General features: G+C 40.4%; 1 protein-coding gene and 1 long non-coding RNA gene across 22 annotated transcripts in view; one reads left to right on the top strand and one right to left on the bottom strand.

The window, feature by feature from the left end:
* Positions 1 to 2031: 2031 nt before the first annotated feature.
* On the bottom strand, positions 2032 to 27601 carry LOC138175671 (uncharacterized). Of its 4 annotated transcripts, none has more exons than XR_011172059.1 (6): positions 13766 to 13872; positions 12388 to 12494; positions 10260 to 10440; positions 7097 to 7275; positions 5039 to 5137; positions 2032 to 2927 (listed from the first exon to the last, which is right to left on the bottom strand). It is a non-coding gene; the product is annotated as an uncharacterized lncRNA (long non-coding RNA). The 4 variants fall into 4 exon arrangements; XR_011172058.1 differs by having other exon boundaries at positions 6914 to 7275; XR_011172061.1 differs by lacking the exons at positions 2032 to 2927; positions 5039 to 5137; positions 13766 to 13872 and adding an exon at positions 27323 to 27601 and having other exon boundaries at positions 6969 to 7275.
* The window catches only part of PLEKHA5 (pleckstrin homology domain containing A5), a 201638-nt gene continuing 199733 nt past the window's right edge, over positions 25858 to 27762 (top strand). For 5 of the 18 annotated variants that reach the window (XM_069106179.1, XM_069106177.1, XM_069106163.1 and 2 more), the window contains exons 1-2: positions 25864 to 26165; positions 26355 to 26434. In XM_069106179.1, the coding sequence (XP_068962280.1) occupies positions 26074 to 26165; positions 26355 to 26434 (172 nt within the window). In that variant the 5' untranslated portion in view covers positions 25864 to 26073. Of the gene's footprint in view, positions 26166 to 26354; positions 26435 to 27762 lie in introns of all 18 variants that reach the window. The other 13 variants (XM_069106160.1, XM_069106162.1, XM_069106166.1 and 10 more) reach the window with 9 other exon arrangements.

Consider the following 27762-nt stretch of genomic DNA (forward strand, 5'->3'; position numbering starts at 1 on the left):
AGAAGCAATGACAATCTCTATTCACTCATAGCAATCCTTAAAAGGGCACTGAGGAAAAAGTGTTATACCCTTTCATTGACAAGTAGTTGCCTTGGGCAGGAGAACTGCCATCTACACATAGCAGTAGATTCTGTTTTGTCCAATCAGCACCAAGTCTCTCCTGACAACAAAGCACAGCTCACAGCTCAACAGATGCAAAGCTTATTTTCCCCACTCTGCTTTTCTCTTTCAAACCAGATATATCTGTAAAGAATAACTCAGGTCCCCCCAGAGTTTTGAACAATAAGCTCAAGCCTCTTTGTACACATCACCAGGATTCAGTTCTCTTCAAATGAGCTTCCAGCATCCACTCCAACCTTTTCTCCAGACAATTAACAATGCAATGCCTCCCTTCCAATCAGCAAATTTCCAGCAAAGCAGCTAAAGAGTCAGCTGTGCCTTCTATCAGCTTAATCTGTGCCTTCTATCTCTTCCTATAGTTTCTTCTCTGGTGTACCAATTTCTAACACCTCAAATCAGAGTCTGATGATGCATCTTTACCTAATGACATAAAATTTAAGAAATCTGTCTTTATGTCAAGTATAAATCCAAAGGTACTTATAAAATCTTCCCATAGTCCCCAAATAGTATTTCAATTTATAATTTTGTCATTTATAAGCTTCAAAACACTTTTAAATGAACCCCTCGACCACAATGACATGTAATCACCATTGTCTCAGCCATTGCTCCACCTTCAAACAAGTCTTATAGGTACATTCACATGAGCAGCAAGCAGTTCTCTACCTAGTCCTCAGAACAGTCTGTCTCTCTGCTGAACATTTATCTGAGAAACTTGCCCAGGATTATGTAGTTAACATGTGCAGAAAAGGAATTTGGAACCTGGACTCCCTGAGTCTGAGGTCAGTACTCTATCTACTATGTCATGCTACCTTCAATTAAATCAAAATCTCAGTGAAGAATTGTTCATAAACTTTTGTTCGTTGTGTAGAAATCATTGCCTCACATTGCTACTAAGAGGTGCAAGGGAGGGCTAGAATAGCCACTCATGATACAGTCTCTTCACACATCAGGTGGTCCTCTGTTCTGGAGCCATTTGACTCCCCTTGCCTCTCTTTGAGCGCTGGCAGGTCTCCCCACGTCTATTGCAGTGCAGGGGAAAGAGTACTACATTTGGAGCAGCTTAGTGCTATCAGTCTCCTTGCTTTGGAGAGGGCACAACTGAAAAAAGCAACTGTCAGTCCCAAAGATGTGGACATATTAGCTAAATAAAACCTCAAAGTTGCAAGACTCTTGCTAATTCTAAAAATGGAACTATGTCCCTTTAATTTTACACGTTAATGTTTATCAGTTTTCTTTATGCTAATGTTCTTTTTTCCACCCCTTTTAGTCACCTACTGTTTACAGATAAAAGGAACAAAATATTTAACATGAAGGGGTAGGGAAAAGAGAGACACTGTGAAAAATCAATACAAGGGCATTTGGAACATCTTGATATAATCATATAATGTTATTACATTATAATTATATATATATAACATATATAATTATATTATTGATGTGGTGTATATTTTTTATTGTAGGATTATCTTTGTATTCCTGGTGTAAATGTTACTTGATTATAATGAATTGTTGGATGCACTGTTGAATTATTGATGCCAATATTTTGTGTAATAGTCTACATCAATGTTCATTAATAATATTTTCCTTTAGTTTAAAAAAAATCACTAGAAAGCTTCCAGGATTAACAGATGCAATCCAAATCTTGGGGTAGGACTGGACCTGTGATTTTATTAGCATAGGGAACTCCTCCTATCAATCTAACTTGGTAGATCTAGACCTTTTCTGAAATACATAGTCTTAGAAAATTGCCTGGGATACTGAGAAACTTGCCTGGGATGACATGGTCAATATGTGCAGAGAAGGGACTTGGACCCTAGACTCCCTGAGTCTCAGGTCAGCACTCTATCTACTATGTCATGCTACCTTTCAATTAAATCAAAATCTCAGTGAAGAATTGTTTATAAATTTTTATTCATTGTGTAGAGATTGTTTGTTTCACATTGCTACTAAGAGGTGCAAGGCAAGGCTGGATGGAATAGCTACTCATGATACAATCTCTTCACACATCAGGTGGTCCTCTGTGCTAGAGCCATTTGACTTTCCTTCCTCTCTTTGAGTACTCTCAGGTCTCCCCAGGTCTACATTCTGAGACCCCCTCATGCCCAGATAGACTTGGAGAAGGAAAAAAGTAGCCCCTGCATTCTCCAGCTTTTCCTGTTAGTATTCTAGCCTGTTTCTTATAGTCTAGTGTAGGAGGTATAAGTATTACTAACAATGAACCATAACTTATTTGGCTATGTTCTGTTTCATCTAATTGATTCAAATCTCCTTCTCAATTGCAATGACATGAATGGGTTATTCATTTACATGTCAGTCAAAAAGCATTTTTAAAGCACTTTTGGCCCCTTCAAAGATAGGATTAGGGACAAGAAGCTGTGATTTCATTAGAATCAAGAACTTCCAGGTGAGGAAATGCCTTCTTACCAATAAAGGTTAACACTTTCTGCAACTTAAAAAGAGACAGACAGACAGGCAGGCAGGCAGGTAGAGAAAGCTGCCTAGGACATTGAGATGTTAAGTGACTTGACAAGTCATATAATGAGTATGTATCAGAGGGAGGATTTGAACCCAGGTCTTCCTGGTCGACTCTCTAGCCACTACATCGCATTGCTTCTAACCTTTACTTTTGGAGAAAAAAAAAAGAAACTAACAAAAGTTAAAACCCAAGACAAGTCTGATATCTCAATCCCTCCCTCAACCCAATCTTCTGGTCAGGTTCCAAAAGATTCTTCCCAGTGCCAAGTTTCTTTTGGATGTATCCAAAAACTTCTTTAGGGAAGTATTTTCCAACATCTTGCTTCCAAAGTCTTAAAGGGAAAAGAAGACATCATCTCACAATCATGATACTGGTTGGCACTGGTTGGCAAGCCAGTCATAAGTTCTCTAGTCCAAAGATTCAGCAGGCTGATGATCATGAGACTTTCCAATGTCAGAGGCCAGCTCTGGACTCTTCTCCCATGAGCCCACTTTGGGAATGGAAGTGGGTCCTCACTCAAAACTTAAAAAAAAAAAAGTGACCATCTGCTAAGCTGGCATTGTAAGCACAAGCCTGCAGAAGCTCACTGAATATCATTGTTTCTCTCTAGGGTCCTTCCCAAGAAGCACAGAGACACTCTTTGTTTCAAAACGTCCTACTGCTCTCTGACATTAGAATGACCTTGGGCCACTTTTTTTTTATATTAATGCTGTAGGCAAGTCACAAAGGAAGAGGATGAGAAGTTACGGAGTATAATTAAAAAAAATATCTCACAATTAATATGAACTCATACCAGATAGTTCTCAACTATAATCATCATTTAAAAAGTCAACCGTTTCCTTTAGATGATCACTTTAAAACAGTCAGTAAAAACACCTGCTGGTGCTCCTCTGGACTCCTCCATCATGCCCTAGGAACTGACTTTTCCTTTTTTCACCCAGATTAGGTACCTTCCTCCCCCTTCCCATTGCTTCTCCAACTCCTCCAACCACTACCTCTTATGGGAATTCAGAGAGCTTAGCATAGTACTGGCACACAGCTGGCACTTAATGCTTACTAGGTGGTACAGTGGATAGAGTGCCAGGCATGGAGTCAGTAAGACTCATCTTTGTGAGTTCAAATCTGGCCTCAGACACTTATTAGCTGTGTGACCCTGGACAAGTCACTTAACCTCAGTTTCCTTAACTATAAAATGAGCTGGAGAAGGAAATGCCAATCACTCCAGTCTCTTTGCCAAGAAAACCCCAAATGGGGTCACAAAGAGTCAGACATGACTGAAATAACTGGACAACAACATCTACTAACTGAGTGACTGGAAGGTTAACAAGAATATTAGTTATTTCAATCATCTTTTCTCTAAACATATTATCTAGTCTAACATTCATATTAGATAAGTAAGGGGAGACTACTTAATGAGGCCTAACTTTTACTAAAACCTCAGAGTTGTTGGCAAAAATGGAAAAACCGTTGATGCTTCTTGATTCCAGGGCTTTATGTGGCTTCTCAGAATGATTAATAAAAATTTACTGCTAAGACAGTGGAGTGGAACAAATCTGAAGAATTTTTTTTTGTGTTTTCTAGGTCGAACAAGCTAGATATTATAATAAATCTTCATGACATGTTTGTCTTACCTCATAAGTAATGGGCTTTTCTCTTCCCTTCACAAAGAATGTGATTGAGAACATTTTAATCTACTAGCATTGTAGGTGCCAAGAAGGAGTGAGACTAATATGTTTGTGAGGCTAATGAAGTCTAATGGATAGAGAGCCTGCTTCAGTTAGGAAAACCTGGGTTCGAATTCTGTCTTAGGTACCTATTACTGTGAGACATAACCTCCCAGGCAATTCTAGGACTCTAAGTTGTCAGTCTTCATTGATAGAAGGAATTTCTCTCCAACACTTTCCTTCCAGAATTAAATTATAGGTTCAGACAACAACAACAAAAATTATTAGTGTAAACAGTCAAACATACCCTTAAGGAAAGGACAATGACTTCTATAGAAAGCATCAGGCAAGAAACAATGAGCTGTACATTTGAGCATTCATCTAATCATCATTCATTGAATCATTTTCTGAACTGTTTGTCAACATGACCACAGACAGGGGAGACTGGACTTAAGAAAAACGTACAAGATAAGTTGCTGGACACTTAATAAAGCAAAATGATACCATAGTTAAGTCACAAATATAGGTGTGGAAGGAAAAATCAACGAGTAGGCATTTATTGAGTGCTTACCATGTACCTAGAGAAACCTAGACCATCAGGACCATGATGGCTGCTTCCCCAGAAAGCCATTCCTACTCCCCTCTCTTGCTCCCAGTTTGTCTTTCACCCAATAGTTAAAGAATGATGAGGCCAGTTTCTGAAACACCTACAACTCCATGGTTCTTTGAGGCTCCTTCCCTTAGAGAACCTGCTGAATATAATGTATAGCATATATACCTAGGTGAACTTTCTAGAACAGTGACTGTGCTGTCCACTCTCCAGTCCTGGTGATGTCTGTCCTCATCTTTCTACTATGGCAGACACTTAGTAATGTCTCTGTGGGTTAAATAGGCATGAAACAAACACAACAATATGTGTCTACTACAGAGTTTTCAAAATACTACTTTTAGGTTCATGCAATCTAGTAGTTTGGGGGTTTGTCTACCACATTATGGCAACTCATTTCTTATAACACAGAGTTCATGTTTAGTTTGTTTGAGTGTAAGAGAAACAGGAACAATGAAAAGATGAGCTAGCTTTTAAAAATCACTGCAGTACCAGTTAGGTACCCACAATATAATTAACTCAGTGGCACCCTAGTAACCTGAAAGAGTTAAAACAATTTCTAACAAGCCACTACCCTGCTTCCAGGATATATGTTAAGCATTAAGCAAACAATTTCATCCATGAATTTAACTAAGATCAGACTTGTAACACATTAGGACATCTTAAGTATCACTGGGATATAAACCTTTGCAGACATAGTAGAGTGCTTTTAGAAGTCACTAACTTGGCTTCTTTTTTATCCAAGCTTTTATCAAGCTTTCTTGAGACTTCTCTGGGCATCAAGTTAATGTGGATAGTCTGGTATGAAAACAAAAAGGGCAAAAGTATTTTCCTTTGCTCCAAAAAGAGTCAATGGGAAGTCCAAACGTAGGGAGGGACACACTGCTTGCAACTGAAGGAATCTGATATGTGAATGAAATTCAATCACCCTAACTTGTTTAAGAATGAAGACTGGGAATCATAGGTTGGGACAGGTGAGTATAGAAGCATGTGTAAGGGGTCTTCTTTTTCTTTTTTTGGTGACATCAAGGTAAGGTTGTGGGCCTGACTGGGGCATGACAAGGGTTGTAAATGTGTTGACTAGCCCTGAGGTAAATTGGCCTGGACAGGCTCATTTTAAAAGAGCTGCAACATTTTGCTGAGTAGTGGAGGTAACAAGTGGCAGCAACAGTGGGAAATGTTTGACAGCTTCATAGGCAGTGGCAGTGTGGAATGATGGTGGGTACTTTAAGTCTCCAGAACATCAAGAAATTAGGCTGTGCTCAAGTGAAAAAGATGTGGGGGTGGGAAGGAAAGTTGTAAGTGTGAGGGACAGTGTTGCTGGAGGACCTGGAGTCTGTACGGTGAAGTGACCCAAGGATGAGGAGGAGCCCAAACCAAAGAGCAATGAGGCAAGTCTCTGAGCCTCAATTACCTCATTTGTAAAATGAGGGTATTGGACTGGATGACCTTTAAGAACCATTCCATCTCCAAAATGAGGATCCTATGATTCATGATGAAGAGAAATGAAAACAGATCTTTGGGTACTGTAGCCCACATGGACTGCACAGGTGTGGAGATGAGAAGTAAATCTCTAGTGATGATTTTCCCCACCTTAGAGTGCCTTCCTCACAGGGGTGGGGAACCTGCAGCCTCAAGCCTACATGTGGCCCTCTAGGTCCTCAAATGCAGCCCTTTGACTGAATCCAAACTCCACAGAACAAATTCCCTTAATAAAAGAATCTGTTTGGTAAAACTTGGACTCAGTCAAAAGGCCACACCCAAGGATATACAAGGCCACATGTGGCCTTGAGGCCATAGGTTCCCTGCCCCTACCTAAGGATAATGTTGGAAAGACTCACCAGAAGCTCAATGTAGGGGAGGATTTCTTTACTAGGGTGTAAACCCAAGTTATCTGCCTACACGGGAGGGAAGGAAGTATGTTGTATGGTCAGAATGAATATGGAGAAACCCTCAAAATTAAACCTAGGTTGTATGAACCCAGAGATTTGTTAGCAGACATATGGTCACATCACTTAATAATAATAATATTATTATCTCCATTACCTTAGTTTGGGGCATGGGATGAGGAAGAAAGAAAGAAAGAGTCACTTTGAATCAAGAGTATACGATTATTCAAGGTAAGGAATTCAACTTGTTCTGCTTATCCCCAGAGGGTAGAACTGGGAGTAGTAGGTAGAAGTTGCAGAGTAGCAGATCTGGGCTTGATTTAATGAAAAATTTCCTTACAGTTAGAGCTATCCCAAAATGAAATGGGTTTCCTCAGGAGGTAGTAAGCTGCCACTTCTCAGAGGTCCTCAAGTAAAGTTGGATGACTACTTGTCAGGTATGTGGTCCTAGGGACTATTGTTCAAGTAAGGGTTGGACTAGCCAACTACTGAAGTCACCAACTCTGAGGTTCTGTCATGCTGTGAAAAGAAACAGAGAAAATTGTTATAGTATTATGATGATCCCAAAAGCCTGAATTCTCAGGCTTTCAAGATCCCCATTCTAGTAGCATGAAATTCTTTGCTACTTATCATTTTTGAATGTAAAAGATTCATTTCACCAGTTTTAAAAATACCTTTTGTATCCTTAAAGTATTTTAAAGCTTATAATTTACTGTATTTTTAAACCAATAATGAGTTTTGTATCAAATGTAAAACAGAATTAAATCACCTCCTTTCAGGATTGCCAAGTAATCACTATCTTAATTACAGTAATCTAGTAAAGTAGATAAGAGACTAATACTATGTCTATTTTTTTTCTAGGTCAGACCTGTGGTTTCATTGGTACAGACAACTCCACATAAGAAAACTCTCTGTACAAGGACAGATTTGCAACTATTCTACAATTTGTATGCTTAAAGTATTTCTTGGGGGCATTGAAAAGTAAAATAACTTGTCCAGGGTCACACAGACAGTATATATTAGATTTAAATCTAAGTTTTTCTAACTCTGACTGTCTATCTACTAGGAAACACTGCTTCCTGTATTAATTCCTGTGTTAACTTTATACATTTTTAGTTCACAATACTATGAGAATTGATATTTGTGATACTTTTTTCATTGCATTAACCATATGAGGCCATGCCTATCAAAAGCCAATGGTTCTATCAACATACCTGAGTATTTTCAAAGATTACTTATGATCTGATGTTTTGCTGAATACAGAAAAATGCTAGAATATTGCTGGGAAATCAGTTTCGAAAATTTCAAGGAATTTCCCTGTGAAAACCCATGGTTAGTCAGACAGGAATATATGGCATCTTGCTGTAGACAAGTTGTGACCTGCCATGTTAAAGGAAAGTAAGCTATTCACAATGTATCTGGGCAGTTGTGCAATGCTATAATGATGAGGAGGAAAAGATTCTTCTTTAGTCTGCAAATTATCTTCAGTTTTTAGGGGGCAAAGGATCTGATTTTTAAAAATATAAAGCCCAATTATATAGCATTTGATAAACTGATAAACTTTGGTTATGAATTCCATAGACTGACTGTGTAGGAAGAGATTGCTTTGCCAATCAAGAGAGGCACAATAATACGATGGAGAAGAGCACTGGATTTGGAGTTGGAGGAATCTGATTCAATTCTCATCTCGGTCCCCAGTGGGGCTTTGTACAAATCACTTAGCCTCTTGGGCCTTATCTCCTCTTTATAAGAAAATTAGACTCATCAGGCTCTAAGATCCCTTCCAACTCTAAAACTATGATCTCCATTCTAAATTCTTCATTTTACCAAATTCACTCATTTTATGAGACATGAATCAGTTAAAAGTTCAAACCTCTACTGTTCTTCCATGCTTCAAGAACCTATAATTTCATTGATGTGGGTACTTCTTTCTCAGAGCCAGATTGCAACCCCTCTTTAACTTAATAGATGGTGTTCAAGAATTGCTGGAGCAGAAAAATTCATCATCCTGAAGCCAAATTGGTTCAGATCCCCTGTGAATTTAGCTAGGTTGGCCCTCAGGCAACAGACAAGCAGACCACCTCCAGGTCCATATTCCAAAATTTTGCAGTTTAGTAGGATCTGACATAAAGAATGTTTGGCTTCCATAGTCTCAACAACTGATACCATTCCAAGGCATCAAGGTAGGTCTTTGGTGTTCTTTCATACTTCCCTCAACCTACCTAGAAGTTCTTATCCACTTTAAAGAGGTAGATATCTGGGGCAGCTAGGTGGCACAGTGAATAGAGCACCAGCCCTGGAGTCAAATCCATCAAATTCAAACCTGAGTGTAAATCTGGCCTCAGACACTTAACACTAGTCTTGTGACCTTGGGCAAGTCACTTAACCCCAACTGCCCTACCTTCCCCCTCCAAAAGAAAGCAAAAAAAAAAAGAGGTAGATATCTCTAAAAAAAAAAAGTCTGATTTATTCTAGTCTATTGTTTAACCAAAATCATCACCACCTCACCTTCAACATTTTAGCCTATATTGTATTAAAGAAAGCATTATTGTTAAAGATAACAAAAGAGTATTATCATTAAAGATAATAAGGGACCTGAACTTGACTGACTAGATCTCATGCTAACAAAGATCCTTTCTCCATATGCAAAATATTTATTACTGAAGATATTATTTCCTAAGATTTTTGCATTTAAAATGACTATACTTTTTCTCTACATCTTTTTCCTCCCATTCTCAGCTCCCTTTTTCCAGGTCCCTGGTTCACAATCAGAGACACTGAAAGTCACTGGGCTGAGGGTACAAGGTAGACAATGAAATATTTTGCTAGGATAGTTAGGTTGGGAAATACTAGTATTTACGGTCTTTCTCTATATTCTCTGCTATTTGATTCTCTTCATGTTATGCTGGGAAAGAGGTGGGGGAGAGAACGAAAGATGACTGGGTTAGAGAAAACATTAGAGGAGAAGGACTAGGGTTCTCGGCATAGGAAGAGAGGTAATTTGGAAGGGTAAACCATATCAAAGTTTCCGATCACCTTCAGAAAGTTTTGCCATTTTTATTCTTTTTCTTAATTACTCTGTATCTTTAAGAAATTGTTACTGGGTCCACCAGAGCTGGGGTACTACATCATTCCCAGTTCTGTATCCAGGTATTCACTTCCTTTAATTAGAGGGATTAGCCCTCATCATTCAATGGAAACTGCTTTCTCCAAAACTACCAATGATCTCTTAATTACCAAATCTCAATCCTTACTCTTTTTGACCTCTCTGTATCCTTTGACACCATTGATTACCATCTTCTTTTGAATATTTCCTCCTCACTAGGTTTTCATGATACCTGTTTTCTCCTGATTCTCCTACCTGCCTGACCACTACTCAGTCTCCTTTGCTGAATCTTCCTCCAAAACATACCCACTAAGTGTGGGTATCCCCCAAAGATCTGTCCTGGGCCAGGGTGTTGTGTGGCTCCAGTAAGATAATGGATATAAAGCATTTTGCAAACCTATATGAATGCCAGTCATCATCATCTTCATCCTCATCCTCATCCAGGTACCAAACCTCCAGTCCAGGTGATGACTTTATTCCCTGAGTCTTCTACTGCACTCCTGCTGAGCTTAAGCAATATAATAAGTTTATAAAGCAATACAGGTGTGTGCTGGTAAATATTTAACAACTCTGGCTCCCTGGAGGGAAAAAAAAGCACACATACACACTTTTTAGTTTAATCTACATTATTAACAGTTTCTTGAATTTAGACAATCAACAACACAATAAATCAAGCCCTGATATACAGTGATTGTTAATTTCTGAGGTATAAATGTTCATATAAAAAATTGACAGTAGCAGGCCCCCTAGAGCTGGTTCAAGCATCATTTTCTCTTCTTGTTTTATGCTATCTCAGTTGGTGATTTCATCAGCTCCCATGGTTTCAATTATCATCTCTATACAGAAGATTTTATGGTCTACTTATCTAGTCCTGACCTATCTCCTGACTTCCTGTATTACATCATCAATTACTTATTGGACATCTTGGACTGGATATCTTGTTGCTATCTCAAATTCAACATGTCTGAAACTGAACTTATTATCTTCTAGCTTCCCTATACTGTCGAGTACACCATCATCCTCCTAGTCAACCAGGCTGGACAGCTTTGTGTGACTTCTACTCCTCACTCACTCTAATCCCTCATACCCAATCTGTTGCCAGGTTTCATTGCTTCTACCTTCACGACATCTCTCGAGTATATTCCCTTCTCTTTATTTACACAGCCACCACACCCTAGAGGAGGCCTTCTAGCACCTCTCACCTGCACTGCTGTAATAACATGCTAGTTGGTTTTTCTGCCCCACTCCAATATATCCTTAACTCTGTTGCCAAAGTGATCTACCTAAAGCCCAGGTCTGACCACATTACTATCCTAATCAGTAAACTCTGGTGGTTCTCTCTTACCTTCAAATCCTCCTTGGCTTTTAAAGCCCTTCACATCCTGACCCCTTCTTACTTTTCCAGTCTTTTTTGCGCCATACTCCCCTTCATATACTTTACAATCCAGTGATACTAACCTTCCTGCTATTCCTTGCATTCAAATCTCAAACCTGTGCCTTTTCACTTGTCATCCTCTGAGCCTAGAATATTCTCCTTCCTCCTGGTTTCCCTGGCTTCCTTCAAGATTCAGCTCAAAATTCACTTTCTTCAAGAGGCCTTTCACAGTCCCCCTCCCTGCTAGTGCCTCCCCTCTGAGATTACCTCCCATCTACACTGTATATTCATAGTTATTTGCATGTTGTTTCCCTCCATTAGAATATGAGATCCTTAAAGGCAGAAACTTTGCCTTGCATTTAGTACAGTGCCTGACCTGTATTAAGTGCTTATTAAATTCTTGCTCAATGACTGAGTAGCTCTATGGTGCCCAGTGGAAAATAGTTTTTCAACAATTGGCAATATGGCTTAAATGAAGGGCCTTCTCAAAATGCAGGAGAGGTAAGGAGAGAAGGGTAAAAAAGGTACTCAATATATAATATGAATCAGATATAGGACAGGCAATTTATCCCTATATACAAAAAGGATGCTTAAGATTAAAAGAATCACACACATTCATGAACAGAAAAGACTTCAGTAACAACTTATAATTACTGTTAAAAACTGCCAAGAGGCAATACTTAAATTTCATCAAAACATGAGCACTTTGTGGGGTTACTGATTAGGCAGTTTACATTTTAACACAGCTCTGCACTATCATTCTACTCCAAACCCAAACATCCATTGAACTTCCTATCTACTTTTGCAATCAACCACTTCTTTTTTTTTTTTTTTGCTTTTTTTTTGGAGGGGGGAAGGTAGGGCTTTTGGGGTTATGACATGCCCAAGTTCAGACTTGTGTTAAGTGTCTGAGGCTGGATTTGAACTCAGGTCCTCCTGACTCCAGGGCTGGTGCTCTATTCACTGTGCCACCTAGCCGCCCCAATCAACCACTTCCAATACTGTTATAATTCCATTTCACCCAGGAGCTCTAGACCTTTAGTATTTACAAAGCCACTTCCAATTATGGACAAATCCATTTCAGGACACTCATCCAACTATCATCAGGAAAGAGCAAACACAAAGAAGGTAAAAGCAGGCAAGGACTCACCTTGATGTGGTCCTCTTCACTAGCTGCCATGTGGATGAGGTTCCTGATACTAAGGGAGAGAAAAGATCCATCCTTCCCTGCCCCCAGCTCAAGTCATGTGATGTTACCTGGACATAGAGACAAAAAAATTGCATTAGATGAAAGCTCTTTTCTTTTCACTGATACATCCTCTGTCCTCCATCTGCACTCAAGGAGCTAGAGCAGGGGTGAGGAACCTGTGGCCTTGAGGCCTCATGTGACCTTCTACATCCCCAAGTGCAGCCCTTTGTTCTGTGAAGTTTGAATTCGGTCAAAGGGCTACACTTGAGGACCCAGAGGGCCATATGTGGCCTCAAGGCCACAGGTTCCTCAACACTGGGCTAAAGGATGGCCAAGGGACCACTTAGAGTTTTCTGAGATGTACTAAAGTGCAAAATCCTTTCAGTGCTAGGCTACCAATGTTTAGAACCAGATCCCAAACCTCACCTGGGGTCAACTGGATCTAGAGAAAGTAGTTCACTTGGGGATAAAATAGATGGTCTCCTATGTACCTTACTTCCCATGTTTGCAAATAGATTCTCTAGCTTTAGTATGAAATCAAAATACAGCTGAACTAATCTCTTTCTTTTGTCTAAACTAGAAACAATGGTGGTATCAACAGCATGGTAACTTTACTCTGGCCTATACTCCTAATCAAAGTTCAATGAATTTCCAGCAATAAAGAGCCAATGCTACCCTCTCTCCACCTATAAATATTTCTCTCATTGTAAAGAGGAAGTACATTGGATTTGGATTCTGAAAAGCTGTATTCAAGTTCCAGCTCCACAGTCTAACACTGCTTGTGTGACCTTGGACAAACACAGAACCAGCCCTTTCCCAGAGCCCCCTTTTCAGTTTTGAGTTTCACATCCATAAAATGAAATAAATAATACTTGTACTATAAACCTCAAATGCAATGGTTTTCTGGTCAATGTTTAACAATTAGCTTTCCATGGAGGAAAATGTATGCACTGCCCACTTTTAAGTTTAATCCGTATCAGTAACATTTTCTCCACCACTTTCTTAAGTCTTGACAACCAAAGAAACAATTCAACCTCCAATTTGTATTGTTTGCTGATTTCCAAGGCTCACAGTTGTAAAGCCAATGCAATATTCGTAGTGCCAACAGTGGCTATGAACGTACTGGCATAGTTCTGAATTGAAAAATGTAACAGACTCTCCACATGGAAGATAGAACCAAAACATTTATTCAAACACCAGAAAGCCAAATCCATCATAGCAACCAAGAAGTTGTTACACATTACCAAGGAAGCAAGCACTGACATCCCCAAACCTTCCCTCTGCCAAGCCTTCAAAACAAAATAGGCTCCCTTAAGCAAAATGCCCCTCTGTCACTCACACTAGCTGTTCTGCCTCAGCTCTGCCTGCTCCCAGCTCTGCTCCTACTCTGCTCTGCTCTTTCCTGCTCCACTCTTCCTGTTTTACCCTTTCAGCAAGTTACTCCCAGGGTGGGCCTCATGTGATTACATTTGACCTATTAAGGGGCAGAAAAGATCTTTAAATTACCCTTACCACTACAACAATGAAAATATAATACTCTCCTCTTGTAAGCCTGAGTGAGCTTGCTCACTCTACTACATTCCTGCTTTGTGAATCTCAAAGCACTATAGAAATGTAAACTATTGACAATGGTTGGGAATCAGCCAGGAACCAGCAGTCCAGTTTTTGCATTTGGACCCATTCTCAAAAAATATCTATAGAAACTCACAGGTCACATTTTGGTCAAGTTTAAGGAGAGGCTATGAACTCTTTATTGGTATTTTGGAGGAAATACATCCAAAAGCAAGGTCAGATATGCTGATACAATCTAAGACAAAGGATAGAACTAGTTCCCATGTTATTAAAATCTTGGTACTTATAATTGTTTGTACCAGTCTATTGCTTGCCAGAATATTTGCATAGTGAAAAACATTCCTAACAAAATATTCATTTTAGTAAAATATCATTTTCTTGACCATCTTATCTTCTCAAACTCTACTTTCTTGGCCAACCAACTTAATCTTTCTTTTTGCGGGTTACTATCTTCCATGTCCTTTATATTACAGAGTCAGTCCACAACAAAATTACAATCATCATGTCTTCATAAAATTCTTTAGTTTATCACTTACATTGTGACAAATACATTATATATCTGAAGATTTTTGTACTGTCATTCTAAAGAAATAAACATTTTCATCATACAAAAGCTAACAAAATATGTAATTTATGTTTCTTAATAGTATATGCTACCCTCTATCCCTAATCTCCTCCTGATGCCCTTAGTTTCTATAGACAGCATTTTATGTCATTCCCTTTGAAAGGAACAACTTTTTATTTGTTTTTAAGATGTCACTTTGTTCTCTTTCCTTCAAATTCATTTTAAGAAGCCTTCAACTGAATTTTCCTCATCATTATTTTCCATTTTTTGGTAGTTTTATCATGAACTTTCTAGAACAAGAATTGTCTTCTATCTAAGCATAGAGTGGAATTTATTTTTTAGTGCTTCATACGTTCAAGCTTCTTTCTGAAAAAAAGTATCAGTAGTCACAGGATAAAGCAATTCAAAAAGGAAGATCATGTCATATGAACTGAACAATCTAGTAGAGTGAAATTATGTAAAAAACCAAGATTAGACACATTGTCTGGGACTGAATGACAACAAATGTATATGTGTTCTAAAAGGGGAATCTGAGCTACTAAGATACAAGATGTTAAGAGGCAGTAAAGAAAAAAATTAGAAGAAATAAGAATTTGCTCAAAATTAATGGATAGCAAGGGGCCACAATAGACCACAATGTACCCGGCTTCTTTCCTTGTTTAAAATTAGAAATATTTAAATTTCTGTATGCCATGTTTTTCTCTGCCAGTTTTCCTAAAACTTAGAGCTAGTAACAAAAATTTTACTAAAATTATATGTGGAAACTATCGCATTCAAGTCATTCTTATTTTTAGCAGAAGTTTTTTTTTTTTTTAAATAGGCTTTTTTGTGTGTTTTAAATCTTCCTTTAAGTGTTGGAAATGTAGCATCTGGGTCCCTGAGGAAGCATCATAAAAAGTGAGAAGAGGGGCGGCTAGGTGGTACAGTGATTAGAGCACTGGCCCTGGAGTCAGGAGGACCTGAGTTCAAATCCGACTTCAGATCCTTAACTGCAATTGCCCTCTAAAAAGCAAAAAAAAAAAAAAAAGTGAGAAGAGTGTTGGATTTGGAGTCAGAAGACAGTTGGTTCAAATCCTGACAGTGCCACAGAAATCACCCCAATATAAATCACCTGGCCTCATAGTAAAGCAAAGGACATTTCCTTAAAACAGAAGAGAAGTTAAGTCACAAAGGCTTAAATCAAATAGCAAAAGTCCATTTCCTAAGGCTAAATACCTCCCAACTGTTTCCTGGGGAGTGCTGCCGATTTCAGCTCCTGTTTGTTTGAACACTTGTCTTTGCAACTCAGTGAGAGCAAAGTGCAAGTCACTTATAGCCAAGTGCTAGATTAGCATCCCCAGTCCCAGTATTGGGTTAGTGGGGATTCTCAGCACTTGATCCACACAAACAGAAAATTCAGGCAGTCTTGAGAGTGCTATTTCTCTCCAAACCAAGTAAACGAACATTGGGAATGTGGGTCACCCTGAGAGTTTTGTTTCTCAGCACAGTGCTACTAGTTTCTTTCAATGTTATTTCATTTTTTTCCATTAACAAAAATTCAACCTTTTCCTCCCAGCTGCCCCACCCAACCACCTACCCCAAATTGAAAAAAAAAACAACCCAACAACAACAAATTCCTTAATTGGCCTTGTCAGATGTGTACATATATGTATATGTATGTTGTGTGTATATTTTGTATGTAATATATTGCATATATTCTACATTCTGAGTCTACCATCTCCCTCTCAGGAAGTACATAGCATGCTTCATCAATTGTCCTCTGGAATCATGGTCAAAGTTGGTCAAAGTTCTATAGTTTTCCAAAATTCTTTGTCTTTATAATACTGTTGTAATTATATAAATTGTTTTCCTGCTTCTGCTCACTTCACTCAGCATCAGGTCAAGCAAGTCTTCCTGGGTTACTCTGAAACTGCCCCCTTCATTAGTTCTTACAGCATAATAGTATTCCATCATACACACACACACACACACACACACATACACACATACATACATATATGACATATATTTGTTCAGCCATTACCCAATCGATTGGTGTCTTCTCAATTTCCACTTGGGTGCCACCATGAAAATTGTTGCTATGGTTTTGTACATTGGAGAACAAATGTCACAAGATCTTTTGCAAAACAAATGTAGTACATATAGTATAGTTTTGGATCCCTCTGCTCATGATTTGATCTCCTTGGTGTATGGACATAGCAATAATATCCACAACACCTATTGAAGGTGTATAGTCAAGGGCACCTAGAGAAAGATGTTGGCATAGGATCTGGGAAGTTTTGTAAAGAACATTGTTGTTTCCCAGCATAAGAACTGGGAGAACTGGATGTCAGAACTAGGTCCTGGCCATTATTCTCTGTCTGTCTGGTTCTCTTTTCTCTGTTGCTTAACTTGGGTTTTATCCCACACAATATTCCACCTTTCAAAATTAATATAATGACAAATGCTGATATAGTCTGTGTACTAAATGTAGTATGCATAAAAAATGGGAAGGGAATGAGCATTAAATCATGCCTACTATGTGCCAGGCTAAGTGCTTTTTACAAATCTTGTTTCACTGATTCATATAACAAACTGGAGTAAGTGCTATTATTATCCCTCTTTTATAGGTAAGGAGACTGAGGAAAACAGAGATTAAATGACTTGCCCAGAGTCACACAGCTAGTAAGCATCCAGACTAGATTTAAACTCAGGTCTTCCCAACTCCAGGTGCCTTGTACACTGTGCCATCAACTGCCTCTGGCTACTTTAGAAAGGGTAGATACTCTCCACATAAGTCAATATGTTTATTTTTTTTATAAAAACAAATAAAATACTATAGATTTATAGGCATGGTGTTAGCAAATTAACAATACATTTATTTTATGTGCTTCATATTTTCAATTATAGTATATCAAGGAGCTGTACTACAATTTACCCAACAAAGTGGTTGCCTAGCCTCTGCCTGAAGACCTCCTAGGAGAAGGAACTTAACCTACTTTTAGACATCTTAAACTTTCAGGAAGTTTTCTCTGATATTAAGCCTAAATTTTCCACTTTGCAATTCTGACCCATTCATTAAATCATTTAATCAACATGCATTTATTAAGTGCCAACTGTGTGCCAGTCACCCAGTGTTCCCTGTTCTGCACTCTAGGATTAAACATAACAAATCTAATCCCTCTTTCATATGATAACCCCCTTTCAAACACCTGAAAACAGCTACTACATCTCTCTGGAGTCTTCTTTTCTCTGAGCTAGTTCCTTTTCTCCATGCTTAGTTCCTTCAATCAATCTTTATATGACAAGGACTCAATAGCCTTCACCATCATGGTTGCTATTCTCTGGATGCTCTCCAGTTTATCAATGTCCTCCTAAAACTGTGGTGTCCAGAACCGAACTGATATGATCCCATTTGGGTCATTCTAGATGGTTGTTGATTTCCCTGCTAACTCAAGATGGGGTCTGATGAGGGCAGAGTAGAAATAGGATTGTTACCTCCCTATTCCTGGAAGCTAAGCAGTCCAATGTAGTTCAAAATCACATTAGGTTTTTTTTGTCTGTCACACTACTGACTCATCTAAAGCTTGTAATTGATTAAAACCCCAAGATCTTTTGCAAAACAAATGCAATTTATTCATGCCTCTCCTATATTGTACTTTTGAATTTGTTTGTACCCAAGTATAAGACTCTTTATTTTTCTCTATTCAGTATCATCACATTAGATTCAGCCCAATGTTTTGATTCCTGAATCTGACATCAGGTATGTTAGCTATACCTCCCAGTTTATTATCCTATGCAAATTTAATGAGCATATAGACTATGCATTTATCCAAATCTTTGATAAAAATATTAAATAGCACAAGGTCAATCACAGATCCCTGAGATACTCCACTTGAGACTTCTTCCCACATTGATAATCACTCTAATTCAGATTATTTAACTAGTTCTGAATTTTTTCAATTGTATTATTGTCTAGTGCACATTGTTCCCTATGTCATAGATGTCAAATTCACAGAGGCCAGCAAAACTTCTGAGTGAGGCCCAAACAAAAATGTAATTGGGAAATGCTTAACAAAATAAATAAAATACAGTACAACATAGAAAATACTAATCTGTGGTTTCTGAGGCAATATGCTTCAGCAGGGATCCATTTCTATTTGTTTGACACCATTTGTTCTACACAATGACATGAGATAATTAATTAAAATTTCTGCTAAAATCGAGGTAAATAATATCAAGAGTAATCCCTTCATGTACCAATTTCATAACCCTGTCAAATAAAGTTAGTCTGGCATTACCTGTTCTGGATGAATCACACTGGCTCTTTGTAATTACTACTTCCCTACAAACATACCCAGGTGTCTCCATGTCTCCCCTATTTACAAAAAGTCCTCACTTGAAACATCTATTCTTTCTAATTCTTCCCATAAGGAGCTGGTCAAGTTTAATTGAATCCTTGGGTCCCCAAAGAACTGGCAGATGACAGTGCTGAGCCTCTGTCACTGATATGTGAAAGATCACGGAAAATGGAGAGATAACACAAAATTGGAGAACAAATGTCACAATTTTCAGAAAAGAGAACAATCCGCCAATTGTATTTCTAGGAATACAATTCCTTTGATTCCTAGGAAGATTCTAGAATGGAAGACTAAAGAGATGGTTAGTAAATATAAGTTAAAAAGCATTTATTAGGGGTGGCTAGGTGGCACAGTGAATAGAGCACTAGCCCTCGAGTCAGGAGGACCTGAGTTCAAATGCGGTCTCAGACACTTAACACTTACTAGCTGTGTGACCTTTGGCAAGTCACTTAACTCCAATTGCCCTGCCTTCCCCCCCTCCAAAAAACAATACATAAATAAATGTGTATATATATACATATATATATATACACACACACACATATATGTGTACGTGAATATATATGTACATATATATTTATATAAGATTAAGGGAGATTAGGAAAGGATTCTTGCAGAAATTTGAATGTTAGCTGAGATTTGAAGGAAGCCAGTGGAACCAGGAAAAGAGATGAGGAGTAGGGGAGTTCTAAGCATGGGAGATAGCCAGGAAAAATGAATAGAACTAGCTGAACTCCTTAAAAAGGCCACCTACAATTAGTGCCCCCACTACTTTTCTTCTTACTCTCTTCCTAACTCTTTGCACTCTTGCTTCCAACTTCATCATTCAACCAACATGGCTCTCTCCAAAGTTACTAATATCTTAATGGCCAAAACTAACGGCCTTTTTTCAATCCTCATCCTTCTTAATATTTACACATGTTTTGATACTGTTGTTCACCCTCTTCTTGATACTTTCTTCTCTCTAGGTTTTGGGACACAGTCTCTCCTGATTCCCCTCCTACCTGTCTGATCACTCCTTCATAATCTCCTTTGCTGGAGCTCCATCCAGGTCACTCCTGCAAACCATGGGGGTCCCCCCAAGGCTCTGTCCTGTGCCCTCTTTTCTTTCCCCTCTTCTCTCGATATACTATTATGCTTGGTGACTTTGTCAGCTCCCATGGTGTCATTTACCATCTCGATGTAGATGATTCTCAGATCTAGTTATCCAGTTCTACTGACCTCCACTCTTGCATCTTCAATTTCCTATAGAATATCTTGAACAGGATGATCTGTAGACATTTTAAATTCAATATATCCCAAACTGAACTCATCTACCCTGTTCCTCCAACCCTCTCCTCTTCCTATCTTCAATATTATATTAAGGGTACCATTATCCTCCCAGTCTACTCTCTCTCTCATCTCCCGTCCCCACCAATAGTCATTCAGTTGTCCAGTCTTGTCATTTCTGCATTTGATTCATATATGATCCCTTCTCTTCTCTGACACTACCACCCTTATCACTTCATACATGGACTATTGCCACAGCCTTCTGAACGATCCCTCTACCTCGTCTTCTCTCCAATTCATACTTCACTCAGGTAAAAAAAAAAAAAAACTGATGTTTCTAAAGTAAAGTCTGACCATATCATCCACCCATTCAATCAACTCCAGTGGCCCTCTGTTACCTCATCAAAGGCTTTCAAAGGCCTTCATAAACTGGCCCCTTCCTACCTTTCCAATCTTCTTATACATCTCTTCCACATACTCTGAGATCCAGTGATAATGGTCTTCTTGTCCTTTCTTGTACAGACACTATTTCTACCAATTCTATTCATTTTTTCCTGGCTATCTCCCATACTTGGAACTCTCTTACTCCTCATTACTCTTCCTAGTTCCCCTGGCTTCTTTCAAATCTCAGCTAACACCCAAATTTCTGCAAGAATCCTTTCCTAATCTCCCTTACTCTTACAAAAATATATATGTGTACATATATATTCAGACACACACACATATATACACATAATTATTTAATAAATGCTTTTTAACTGATATTTACCAACCATCTCTTTAGTCTTCTATTCTAGAATCTTCCCAGGAATCAAAGGAATTGTATTCCTAGAAATACAATTGGCAAACTCTTCTCTTTTCTGAAAATTGTGACATTTGTTCTCCAATTTTGTGTTATCTCTCCATTTTCCATGATCTTTCACATATCAATGACAGAGGCTCAGCACTCACATCTGCCAGTTCTTTGGGGACCCAAGGATTCAATTCATCTTGGCCAACTGACTTGAATTTACCAAGGCTAGTCAGATGTTCTCTTACAATTCTTTTATCTTCAGAATCAACTCCCCAGTTGTCATTTTTGTTCTATCATTTCTAATTAAAGGCATTCCCTTATACAGAGAAAACAGAAATAAAACAAGGATTGAACAGTTCTGCCTTGTCTCTATTGATAGTTCTCACCACCCCATTCCCTCCTCACCTTTTAGGCTTCCTTTGTGGAGTGGTCTTCCCCCTCCCCTTAGATTGTAAGCTTTTTGAGGGTAATGATTGTCATTCTTTTTCATGCTTGCATTCCCCAAACTTAGAACAGTACCTGGCACCAGCAGCCTCTTAATAAATGTTTATTCACTGAGTGATCATCTACTCTAACAAAGGTGCTATGCCTTCTTTGACATTTCTTTTTTTTGCTAATTTAACTTTTTTTAAAAATCCCTTTTTGTTATCCTTACTTTCACTTACTAGCCTCAGCTCATTAGAGTGTCCTGCTATATTCTCATAGCCATTCTGTCGACCCAGCTTTGATTTCCATCTCCCATACATTTCTCTTGAAAAATATAAGGTATTTGGTTTCAATTCTCCTTTTTCCTTCCCCACTGGAATAGTTTTCCTTTGTGTCTTCAGAATTTCATTCTCGAACAACTCCCATTTCTACCCAGCTGACTTTGCCTGAAGCATTTTAGTTATGGGAATCCTATCTCCCTGAAATCTACTTTCTTTCCTCAAACCTCAGGTCAAGTTATGTCCATGTTTTCTCTTCGTCCCTATTACAAACTCTAGGAGGGAATGGTCACATCCCCCAAGATTTCCGTCATTTGGACCTCAGTCTCTTCCTGTTAGGGTCAATCAGATCTAGAATAGAATTTCCCTTCATTGGTTCTTCTACCTTTTGAAGAATGAAACTACCACTAAGGTAAGTTTAAAAGTTATTAGCTGCAATCTGGCCCCAGACACAAGATATTTACTAGCTGTATGACCCTAGGCAAGTCACTTAACCCTGACTGCCTCACCAAAAAAAAAAAGTTATTAGCTCCTCTGCTTTTGGCAGAGAGACACCTCCAGATTTCTGAACAACTGAAATCCCCCATCGTTGTTATATTATGCCAGAGTTGTGATTTGTTTTGCAAGCTCCTTATCAATTTCTTCTTTCTGTCCAAAGATAAAATCACTTCTGTTTCTTCTTTTATTGAACTTCACTCAGATTCTCTCATGTGCCACCCTCCCCTCCACCTCCTTGTGGCTCCTGAACTTCCTTACAAGACACTGTATCTTTTTTTTTTTTTTTTGAGGCAGTCAGGGTTAAGTGACTTGTCCAGGGTTACACCACTAGCACGCTTCTGAGGTGAAATTGGAAGTCAGGTCCTCCTGACTCCAGGGCCAGTGCTATATCCACTGTGCCACCTAGCTGTCCCCAAGACATTGTACCTTAAGATACAATGCTAGCTTCATCTCCCCTCCCCGCTTTTCTATCCTTTTTCTTAATAAAGTATATCTATCCATCCAGAGCCACACTCCAGTCATGAGTTTCAGTCCATGAAGTCCTCCTGTATTGAGGTCAAATTCTGTCTCCTCCCCCTCTTTCTTTCATTATGTCCTCTAGTACCTCATGCTTATTGCCTAAACTTTGGATATTTGTGTATAGACACTTGAGGCCAAGGGTGTCACTACTGGTTCCTTTCTTGTATTTTGTCTCTTGTGAATTTCTGGGTTAATACTTTGGCATCTTTTTTGGTGGCTTCTTTCTATAGTAGCTACCTTGGGGATATATAGGCAGTCTGGAGGCCATCTCCTGTCATCCTAATCTGTCTTTCGACACTAGACCCAGATGGCTTCAGAGGATACTGTGAGGCTGATGACTCTGCACAGCCCTCCCTCACTTACATCCAATTCACTTGCAAGTCATGGCCTCACCTTCCTGAAGGCTTGGTCCTCTTGGAGAACAAAGGACAAACAACAACAATAACAATATAGGCATTTGGTCTTTTCTCTCCTTTTATTCATTTAATGCCCATTTTGATCAGATTTGTAAGATACTTGGAAAATACATTCTTAGCTATTTTTTTTAAGGCTGTTGTCCTCTATTTTGACAAGTCTTGAGGGGTTCTCTAGCATATCTTGGATAAATTCCCCGGGAAGAAAATATCCCTTTCTTGTTATTATAGCTGCTTCAACACCACTGAGAAGAGAATCACTAGCTACTCTTCTCTTCTTCTTCTATCCTCTATCCAGATCTTTCTTTCTCTTTTTTAATGAGGAAATTGAAGTCTAAAGAGGGCAAATGATTTGCCCAAGGTCACACATGTAACAAGTGGCAGAGCCAGGATTCAAACCCAAGCCTTCTGACTCACTTTCCAATGTACCTTATTACCTCTTCAATTCCTTGATTCCCATCTTCTAGAGGAAGAATTCTGCAACTCCTCTTAATTCCAGCACCTTTTCTCTTTTAAACTATTTTTCTATTTATCCTGTTTATAGCCTGCTTTGTAGGTATTTGCATATTGTCTCCCCCTTTAGATTGTAAACTCCTTAAGAGCAGGGACTGTCTTTTCCTTCTTTTTATATCCCAGAGGCTTAACGGGTATAGGCACTTAATAAATGTTGATTGATTGTTTGAGGAATAAAAAGAGCCATTTCCTCCCCCCTCCCCCTAAGGACTCCTCTAGAAATGAAATGTTGAAAAGCAACTGCTGTAAGAGAAAATAGTGAAATGAAAGAAGAGAATTCAGAGGGAAAAAAAGGGAAAAAATAAAGCTTATGGGGTTTTTCCCTCTAGTATATATAAAAGAGGACAGAAATCTATAACATTGATGGAAAGGATAGAATCTTTTCTGCTACAGACATAATAGTCTCATGAATGTAATGAGAAGTTCATGTGAAAACCACAGTCTCCCTTCCCTACTGTTGCATGCCAGGAGAAGAAAGAGTTTCTTAACAGGTAGCAGCATAGGGAAAGTAAGCTTCCTAATGAAGCTGATGCATGAGATATTTTCCCCATGGCACAGCTGAGGGTTCCCCTCCCAGACCTATGAAGGAGATGCTGAAAGTATGGAGAATGTTTTCTCTTGCCTGAACAGTTAAAGGAGCTGTTGCTTTGTCTCCCTTTTGGAAACCATATTTTTTTCTTCCAATTGACTGAGGGAACAGTTATTGCCCTTCCCCGGAGAGAAATGGAGCTCCAGGGTGCTCAGTAAAGGTTTTTTGGCCGGAACCAGCAGGCAAAATTAGCTGCGCTGCTGGACAAGCAGCCCTGGGGAGCAAGAGCCTGTTAGGATTAGTTAGATTGCTGACATAGAACTGATGCTGACTGTACTGAAGAGACATGATCCTCAGAGAGGAACAAGTTGAGGGACTCCAGAGACAAGTAGGCAAGCACGTCAAGAAAGCTGTCATGAAACTGAGGCTCTCGCATCCAAGTGGTAGATTGTGAACAAGTGGGCTTCCACCAAGTTTTAGGAAGAGAAGACAGTAAAAGTTGGAGTTAGGAAAACTCGCTGAAAAAGAAGGGCTTGTGAACATTGTCTCTTGTTATTACTTAATTCTTTAATAAACCTGTTCTTTGTTAACGTTGGATTAGCCTGGCTGCTGCCAGAGGCAGAAGGGAGCAATAGCTTGGAGACCGGTGTCCTGTGAGAAATAGGAGCCAGATTTCTTATGTTCCCAGGGGTTACCCAGGATGGGGGCTAAGTATTATAGACTGCTATTGTTGAGACGCCCCAGAGATTGAATTTGGTCATTATGAGACCAGAGCTGAGATCCTGAACCATAAATTAGAAGGATTAGGCAGATGAAAAAGTGCAACACGTGATTTCAGTAGAGCTCCATCTCAGGTACTGGATATGACTCTGGTCAAGCTTTTGTCGTAGTTTCTTTAAATCAAGGTAAAATGATCTACCTCCTTTGGCTGTTGTGAAGAATGAGAAAAATGCCTCTGAGGTACCCTGAAGTAGTCGCAAGAAACGTGCCCTATAACTACCAGGTCCTATTATTACTGAACCCTGTGCAGCCGGTTGGAATGACTCATCTCCTGCTTGGGACAAAGAAGCTCAGGTAATTGCAAATATTGTACACTGGATAGACAGAAACAAAAAGAGGCAATCGTGGTGTTAAGAAAGAAGGAAAGTCCATTAAAAAAAAAGTGTACCAGGAAAAGGGGCTTTAAGGAAAGACAAGGAGGAATTTGTCTTCTAAGTCTCAAGACTATGCATCTTTTCTTAGGTTCGGTTGCTAATCTAGCCTTTGATTGGCACAGACATACAAAGCTTTCCTAGTTTTGTTTTGTTTTTTTTTTTTAACGAAAAAGCTGTACTTAACCAACAAAAATCCTTGGCCTTCCAATAACTGTTAATAACATCAGGCTCGCAAAAGGGGTGTTTTGGGGGTTGCTTTTAAATAGCAAAGCACCAGGCGCGGTGGGCTTACTTTCTCTCCAGTCACCAGGGCTAGGAAGCCGAAGGGCAGACCCTGGGACCTGGGATCCAGGCTGGAGCTTTTTTTTTTTTTCCTTTTCCCCCAATAGATCCCGGAACATTCCGAGTGGGAGGGAGGGGGTGTGGACAAGCTGGGGGCGCGGCTGCCGGGCTTGCGCCCCTCCCCCGGAAAGGGCCGGGGGTGGGTGGGCAGGAGGGCCCCAGCGCTAGACGGGAGACGTCAGGGGGCGGTGACTGGCCCCAGCCCCGGGTCCGGGCTCCGCCGCAGCCCAACCCCAGCTGGAGTGCCGGCCCCGCTCCCGGGCGCGGTGCTGGAGGAGGAGGAGCGGGAGGGGGCGGCGTGCCGGGGGCGCGCCTCGTGGCCGTGCTCGCTCCCTCTGGGTCTCCCTCCCTTCTTTCCCCTTCCTTCCCTCCCTCGCCTGCGCTACGGGCCGCAGGAGAAGGAGGCGGCGGCGGCGGCGGCAGCTCGGGAGCAGACATGGCGGCGGATCTGAACCTGGAGTGGATCTGCTCCTTGCCCCCGACCTGGACTTATGGGATCACCAAAGGCGGCCGCGTGTTTTTCATCAAGTAAAGAGCCCGGGAGGGTTGGAGGAGACGGGAGGAGGGTGGGGAGGAAAGGGGGGGCGGCTGGAGGGGAAGAAGAGGCAAGGAGGGGAGGGGGAGACAGGAGAACGAGCGCCCCCACCCCCCGCAGCGAGCTCCCCTTCCCTTCCCCCACTGCCCCCCTCACTTTCCCGTCTGTCTCCCTTCCTGCAGCGAGGAGGCGAAGAGCACCACCTGGCTGCACCCCGTCACGGGAGAGGCCGTGGTCACCGGGCATCGGAGGCAGAGCCCAGGTAACCGCTCAGTCCTGATCCCCCCTTTCCCAGCCCAGGCTGCATGTGCATGTGTGTGTGCGTGCGTGTGTATGTGCATATATGTCTCCTCTTCCCGTCCCGCACCTCCCAGGAAGCTGTGCCCCTATCTTTTCCCGGTCCCCAACCTGGGCTAGTTAAGCCACCTGCACTGGAGCTGCAGCCACTCCCCCACGGGGAGGCAAGGTCTGGTGAGAACCCCCACCCTCATGCAGTTAGAGGGGTAACCCAGGAGGTGCCCCGAACTTGGTGCGTGCTCCTCTTGGCCCAGCGCCACCCGATTATCTGTCCATTCTTAAGATCTGAAACAACCCCTTAAAGCATCGCCACTCTCCTCCGCTCCCCAACATATACACACACATTGTCTGTCTCTATCTTTCTGTATCTCTGTCTCTCATATCTCTGTCTCTGTCTCTCTCACCTCTTCTAGCTGCTGCCCCCTATCCTCTTGTCAGTGCTCCGAAATGATATCCTTTAGACCTTTCCCCATCCCTGCCTGGACCCCTGTCTCCCATCCCTCCTTGGTCCTCAGCATCCCTCACGGTGGGAGAGAAGGAAGGGGAAATAATAGTTCGGAAGCCCCGCTTAACCTAGAACCCTGACCCTGCGTCTTACAGACAACTACCCATACTCATTGAGTCCCCTGTCTTCTCGGTCCTTCTCACTCATTCTCAGACCAACATTTTATTAAGTTCCGTCTGTGTCTCTTAACCTAGGTAATGGGTTCATACTCCTTGCTTCCCACGTTTTTATTTCATCTTTTCTTTAAAGGTGGGATTTGTGCTTAAGAGATTGCAGATAAGAGGGGGAGTAGAGGAATTGGGGGAGGTTGTGCTTTTTTCTGCGACAGAATAGCTGAAAAAAGCTTACCCGTTTCTCTCCTACCTCTGCTGTTGCCTCCTCCTCCCGGGAGTGAGCCTCTGGAGCTGGAGGAGGATTTTTGCAAGCTGCAGATGCTGGAGATCTAGATTGAAATTCCCCAGCAGTGGCAATGAGGTAGCAGATATTCCCCTGGAGACTCGGCAGTGCAAGTGGGCAAGTGTCTGCTTTGGGGAGGGGTTGGGGGGCTCGGGGAGTAGGAGAGGGAGCTCAGGGATATGTGCGTGGCAGCGGTTTGTTTAAATACTAAGGGTAAGTTGAATGGGAGAACTGTAGCAAAAATGCTGCTTCAGCTTTCCTTTGTCATTCTTTGTTTACATTAGAGAAACTTGTTTGTCTTAGAAAATGTTGCATGTTTTCTTTCTGGCTCCATCATATGACAGTTCCAAAAGCTTGAACAGTGTGTGCTGTAGGTGGGAGACAATTTAGTT

This window comes from Petaurus breviceps, unplaced genomic scaffold, assembly GCF_028583685.1.
Source record: "Petaurus breviceps papuanus isolate PSGF00001 unplaced genomic scaffold, PetGlider_PUasm1.0 78, whole genome shotgun sequence".
Taxonomy (NCBI): domain Eukaryota; kingdom Metazoa; phylum Chordata; class Mammalia; order Diprotodontia; family Petauridae; genus Petaurus; species Petaurus breviceps.